A 6,000-nucleotide genomic window follows, 5' to 3' on the forward strand; every position below is an offset into this window, starting at 1 on the left:
CAAATGGAAGGTTCAGTGTTTTCTCCATTATACAACATTGCTAATTGCTGTAAACAATTAGCTATTTTCTACTGTATTCAAGCCATTTTAGGTTACAGACACCCTCTACCTGAAGATGAATGCTGTAGGAATACGGCCATGGTGGGGTAGCCTTAGTTTTAAGTGAAAAGGAGCATGTTGTGGTAGAAAACAAACTGAACTAGGAGTTGGGTGACCTCGGTTTTAGTCTTGGTCCCATCAATAACTTGAACAAGCCACTTTTTATCTCAGGACCTCAGTGTCTTCCCATTTAAAATTAAGGCATTAGATTGGTTAATCACCCAACCAGCTCCAAAATAGGATACTTAAAGGCAGGCCAAAGGTGTGGATGACTGATGCAGAGTGTAGAGAAGATGCTCCCATCTTCGGTGGAGCTAAGTTCTCACTTATTTCTTCCCCCGCAAAGTTAAAAGCAGTTTCACAAAACTCCCCAGCAGAGGTTGGGCGCAGCTGGCTTGGGTAGGGAGATTCTCCCAGCAGTGAAGAAGCTTCTATTTCCTTCCTTTTGGTCTAACACCAACAGAACATGATCCACCCTGACCCAAGGGAGAGACCTTCTGCAGCAGCTCTGGCCAGAAGTCGAGTTCTCCGGCCCTCCCTTGGGAAAGCAGAAGAGCTCCAGCATCAGCTTAACTTGGAAAAGTTCAAGACAGCCACACTGGAAAGGTAGACATTTTTTTGAGTAAGCTCTAGGCCCAATGTGGACTTGAGCTCACAACCTTGAGATCGAGACTTGCATGGGCACCTCTGGAAAGGTAGATTTTGGATGCTGGAGTTTAGAAAGAATCTCTTTGTGTACTACGTACAGTGATATGACTGCTCTGCTGTGTCTTCTCTGGACTCAAGTGGAACCCAACATTAAAATACATAGGCCCCTCTTCACAAAGATATGAGCAGCATGAGGGAGACTCTGTGATTAGACTCCTTGAGAGAGAAAATTCCCATTAATGCAAAGGAAGCAAAGTGAGGAATACAAGGAAATACAGCCAGCAAAGAACTCTTAGTGGGATTCTGCGTGACAATAGGGGTTCAAAGTAACTGGTGAATGATCACCCAGTGAAGATACCTATAGTTAAGGTCGGAAGAGACCCATTTAACAAATCCATTACATTTCAAGGGCAGGCAGACACATTGTCTTGGTACATGTTAAGAAGTATTTCTCCAATCCAAAGGAAGAAGTCTGATCACATATTCACGTAAGCTTATATTCACACATGCATTCATTAATCTATTCTTTCATTAAACAAATGGGAATTCATTAATTAGATAGGATGGGGTTAGTATAAAGGTCAGGCACTGATGTTTGAGCAGAGTTCTGAAGGCATTTTTAAGTGATTATTGCATACCCTATGCACTGCTGGAAATATAAAAGATGAAAAATGGTCCTTGTTTGAAATAAACTTAGAAATCCAACTTCTTTTGGATATACAATCCATCTTGAAATGATAAACTTTAAAAGTCCCCCAAGTGATTTTTTGGCAATGTTGTGGAGACACCAAGCCTTTAGTCAGGGATTCTTCCGAATAAGCAACTTGATATTTTTTTGCTCTAGTTTTGGATTCCATTTTCCTAGCTAATAAACAAAATAAAAATACTTATATTCTTATATATACATATACATATACATATACATATTCACATATATGTTTGTATTATGTATATAAGTGTAGTGTGCACCTTCTGTGAAAACCAGCTATGGAGGCACAGGTGACTGTCGTTAGACATCACAGTAATGGGGGCCTACCACAGAGATGGGGCAGATGCCTTCTTGAAATTATCTAGACCAAGGATTGGAAACTTTTCTGGAAGGAGCTAGAGAGTAAATATTTTATGCTTTGCGGGGCATACTATCTTTGCTGCAGTGACTCAGCTCTGTTGTAGTAATGTGAAAGCAGCCACAGACAATATATAAACAAATGGGTATGGCTGAGTTCCAACGAACAGGTGGTGGGCCAGATTCGACCCATGCGTTGTGCTTCACAGACCCCTGCAGTTTTCATATATAGCCAGTAGGGTTGTTTCCTTATTTAAAATTTTTTTTCATGTTTTCTTTCTTTCTTTCCTTTTAAAATGTTTTAATTCCGGGGCGCCTGGGTGGCGCAGTCGGTTAAGCGTCCGACTTCAGCCAGGTCACGATCTCGCGGTCTGTGAGTTCGAGCCCCGCGTCGGGCTCTGGGCTGATGGCTCAGAGCCTGGAGCCTGTTTCCGATTCTGTGTCTCCCTCTCTCTCTGCCCCTCGCCTGTTCATGCTCTGTCTCTCTCTCTGTCCCAAAAATAAATAAACGTTGAAAAAAAAAATTAAAAAAAAAAAAAAATAAAATGTTTTAATTCCAGTTAGTTAACAGTGTCAGATATTAGTTTCAGGTGCACAATATAAGTAATTTAACACTTCCATACATCACCCTGTGCTCATTGAGACAAGTGTACTATTTAACCCCCATCATCTTTTTGACCCATTCCCCTACCACCTGATAACCATCAGTTTGTTCTCTATAATTAAGAGTCTGTTTCTCGGTTTGTTTCTCTCTTATTTTTTCCCTTTGCTGCTTTGTTATGTTTCTTAAATTTCACATGAGTGAAATCATTTGCTATTTATCTTTCTCTGACTTATTTCACTTAGCATTATACCATCTAGCTCCATCCATATTGTCGCAAATGGCAAGATTTTATTCCTTTTTATGGTTGAATAATATTCCAATATATATACACCACATCTTCTTTATTCATTTATTTATCAATGGATACTTGGACTGCTCCCATAATTTGGCTATTGTAGATAGTGCTGCTATAAATATAGGGGGCATGTACCCCTTTCAATTGGTGTTCTTGTATTCTTTGGGTAAATACCTAGTAATGCAATTGCTGAGTCATAAGGTAGTTCTATTTTTAACTTTTTGAGGAACCTCCATACTGTATTCTAGAGTGGCTGCACCAATTTGCATTCCCACCAACAGTGCAAGAAAGTTCCTTTTTCTCCACACCCTCACCAACATTTATTTCCTGTATTTTTGATTTTAGCCATTCTGACTGGTGTGGGGTGATGTCTCATTATAGGTTTGATTTGCATTTCCCTGATAAGTGATGATGAGCATGTTTTCATTAGTCTGTTGGCCATCTGGATGTCTTCTTTGGAGAAATGTCTGTTCACATCTTCTGCCCATTTTTAAATGGAATATTTGTTTTTGGGGTGTTGACTCCTATTCTTTATATATTTTTGAAATATATAAATCCTTTATCAGATATGTAATTTGCAAATACCTTCTCCTATTCAGTAGGTTGCCTTTCAGTTTTGTTGATCGTTTCCTTCATTGTGCAGATGCTTTTTATTTTGATGAAGTCCCAATAGTTTATTTTTGCTTTTGTTTCCATTGCCCCAGGAGACCTATCTAGTAAGAAGTTGCTATGGTTGATGTCAAAGAAGTTACTGCCTGTGTTCTCTTCTAGGATTGTTATGGTTTCAGGTCTCAAATTTAGGTCCTTAATCCATTTCAAATTTATTTTTGCGTATGGTGTAATAGGTGGTCCAGTCTCATTCTTTTGAATGTTCTGTCCAGTTTTCCCATTACCATTTGTTGAAGAGACTGTCTTTTTCCCATTGGATATTCTCTCCTGCTTTGTTGAAGATTAACTGACCATATAATTTTGGGCTTATTTCTGCATTTTCCATTCTGTTCCATTGACTTGTGTGTCTATTTTTATGCTGGTATCATACTGTTTTAATTACTATAGTTTTGTGATATAACTTGAAATCTGGAATTGTGATGCCTCCAGTTTTTCTTTTCTTTTGCTTTGGCTATTTGGGGTCTTCTGTGGTTCCATACAAATCTTGGGATTCTCTGTTATAGTTCTGTGAAAAATGAAAAAATGTGAAAAATGTGAAATATTTAACAGTATTTGTTCTTCCAATCCATGGGCATGGAATGTGTTTCCATTTCTTTGTGTTGTCTTCAATTTCTTTCATCAGTGTTTTATAGTTTTCAGAGTAAAGATCTTTCACCTCTTTGGTTAGGTTTATTCCTAGGTATCTTATGGTTTTTGATGCAATTTAAATGGGATCAATTCCTTGATTTCTCTTTCTGTTGCTTCATTGTTGGTGTATAGAAATGCAACAAATTTCTGCATATTGATTTTGTATCCTGTGACTTTACTGACTTTGTTTATCAGTTCTGGCGTGTTTTTTGTTTTTGTTTTTGTTTTTGTTTTTTTGGTGGCATCCTTCAGGTTTTCTATATAGAGTATCATGGTATCATGTCATATGCAAATAGTACAAGTTTTACTTCTTCCTTACTGATTTGGATTCCTTTTATTTCTTTTTGTTGTCTGATTGCTGTGGCTAGGACTTCTTGTACTATGTTAAATAAAAATGGTGAGAGTGGACATCCTTGTTTTGTTCCTGATCTTAGGGGGAGAGCTCTCGGTTTTTTCCCATTAAGATGATGTTAACGGTGGTTTTTCACTGATGGCCTTTATTATGTTGAGATATGTTGCCTTTAAACTTTGTTGAGGGTTTTTATCATGAATCGATGTTGTACTTTGTCAAGTGCTTTTTCTGCATTTACTGAAAGGATCATATGGTACTTATCCTTTCTCTTACTGATGTGATATATCTCATTGATTGATTTGCAAATACTGAACCACCCTCACAACCCAGGAATAAATCTCACTTGATTGTGGTGAATAATTTTTTTAATGTATTGTTGAATTTGTTTTGCTAGTATTTAACTGGGAATTTTTGCCTCTATGTTAGAGATACTGGCTTATAGTCCTTTTTAGTGGTGTCTTTATCTGGTTTTTATTTTTAAAAATTTTAAACATCCTTTATACCCCAATCAGTAGGATTTAAGAAACCTAATCTGCCACGTGTCGTGGCATGTGTGTACCAGCTATTTTTAAAGATAATCACAGGAGCTAAGTTTCTCTTCCGTGTATAGCTCAGGCTTGCTTCTATAAATACTGAAATAAAAAGAAAAATCTATATGTTGGTTTTGATCATAAATATTCTCTTTAATTTAGGATCAAGTAATATGTTTTTTCCCCTTTTAATTGCCAGGGAACTGAGAGAAGCTCAGCAGGCCTGTTCCCCCCAGGAAGAACATGGTGACCCTGGGGTCTCTGGGACCCCCACAGGACCAAGAAGCACCAAACGCCTGGTGGGAGGAAAAAGTGCAAAGTCTTCCAGCTTCACCTGTGGGAAGTCTTCCCCATAAGAACTCCCTTCACACCAACCCTCCTTCTGACTTATAGCTTCCAGAAATAGATATTGACTGCGTCCATCTTCCTCTTACAAATGGGGAGATTAACCAACTTGAATGCCCAAAGATTTCAAAAGCTACTCATAATTTAGCATTCACTGCCAAGATCCTAAAGCTAGTAAGCCTCATATTAGTGGTGCTGCCAGGTACAATCATGGGCAGCCATTTCTCTTCTCGGTTATATTCCCAAGGCCACGTCACCACGGTCACGTTTCACATTCATGCCTAATGGGAAAGCATGTGTCTCTGAACTAAACAAGAGGGAGCAAGCCCCTCGGCACAGCCTGTGGACTGTGGCGCTGTGGTAGCTGACTGCCTCCCAAGGAACAGGACGCTCCCTGCACGTAGAAAGGGGTATAATTTTGTTTTGAGTTGAGGTTAACAGCTTATAATAAAATGTGCATGTATTTCAACAACGCTTCTCAGGGTAAATTCTGGCATTCCTAAAAGAATTCTCAGCCACTTTGAGCAAGTGATTTTCCTGCTCTATTCTTTTAGTGAAGACCATCCCTTATTCTGGTATTATATTTATTAAAAAAGTGACTTCACCATTCTGTGAGGTGGGTAGAAATAAGACTAGAGAACTTGTAATTTCTGAACTGGCTATTAACTTATGGTACAAACCGCTGGGTAAAGGGTTTGAGGAAAATGTAGTGTGGCTGTTCTCCTTCATACTGTTTGCCCTGATCCAGTTATGACTGGTTTTGAT

The 6,000-nt window shown here is 38.6% G+C and overlaps 1 protein-coding gene across 1 annotated transcript in view; it reads left to right on the forward strand.

Annotated features, from left to right (window-relative positions):
* The window catches only part of WEE2 (WEE2 oocyte meiosis inhibiting kinase), a 29,020-nt gene extending 23,020 nt beyond the window's left edge, over positions 1 to 6,000 (forward strand). Inside the window, exons 10-11 of the mRNA XM_047849382.1 lie at positions 563 to 705; positions 5,090 to 6,000. Of these exons, the coding sequence (XP_047705338.1) occupies positions 563 to 705; positions 5,090 to 5,246 (300 nt within the window). The 3' untranslated portion in view covers positions 5,247 to 6,000. The remainder of the gene's footprint in view (positions 1 to 562; positions 706 to 5,089) is intronic.

The sequence above is a fragment of the Prionailurus viverrinus genome, chromosome A2, assembly GCF_022837055.1.
Source record: "Prionailurus viverrinus isolate Anna chromosome A2, UM_Priviv_1.0, whole genome shotgun sequence".
In the NCBI taxonomy this organism is placed as follows: Eukaryota; Metazoa; Chordata; class Mammalia; order Carnivora; family Felidae; genus Prionailurus; species Prionailurus viverrinus.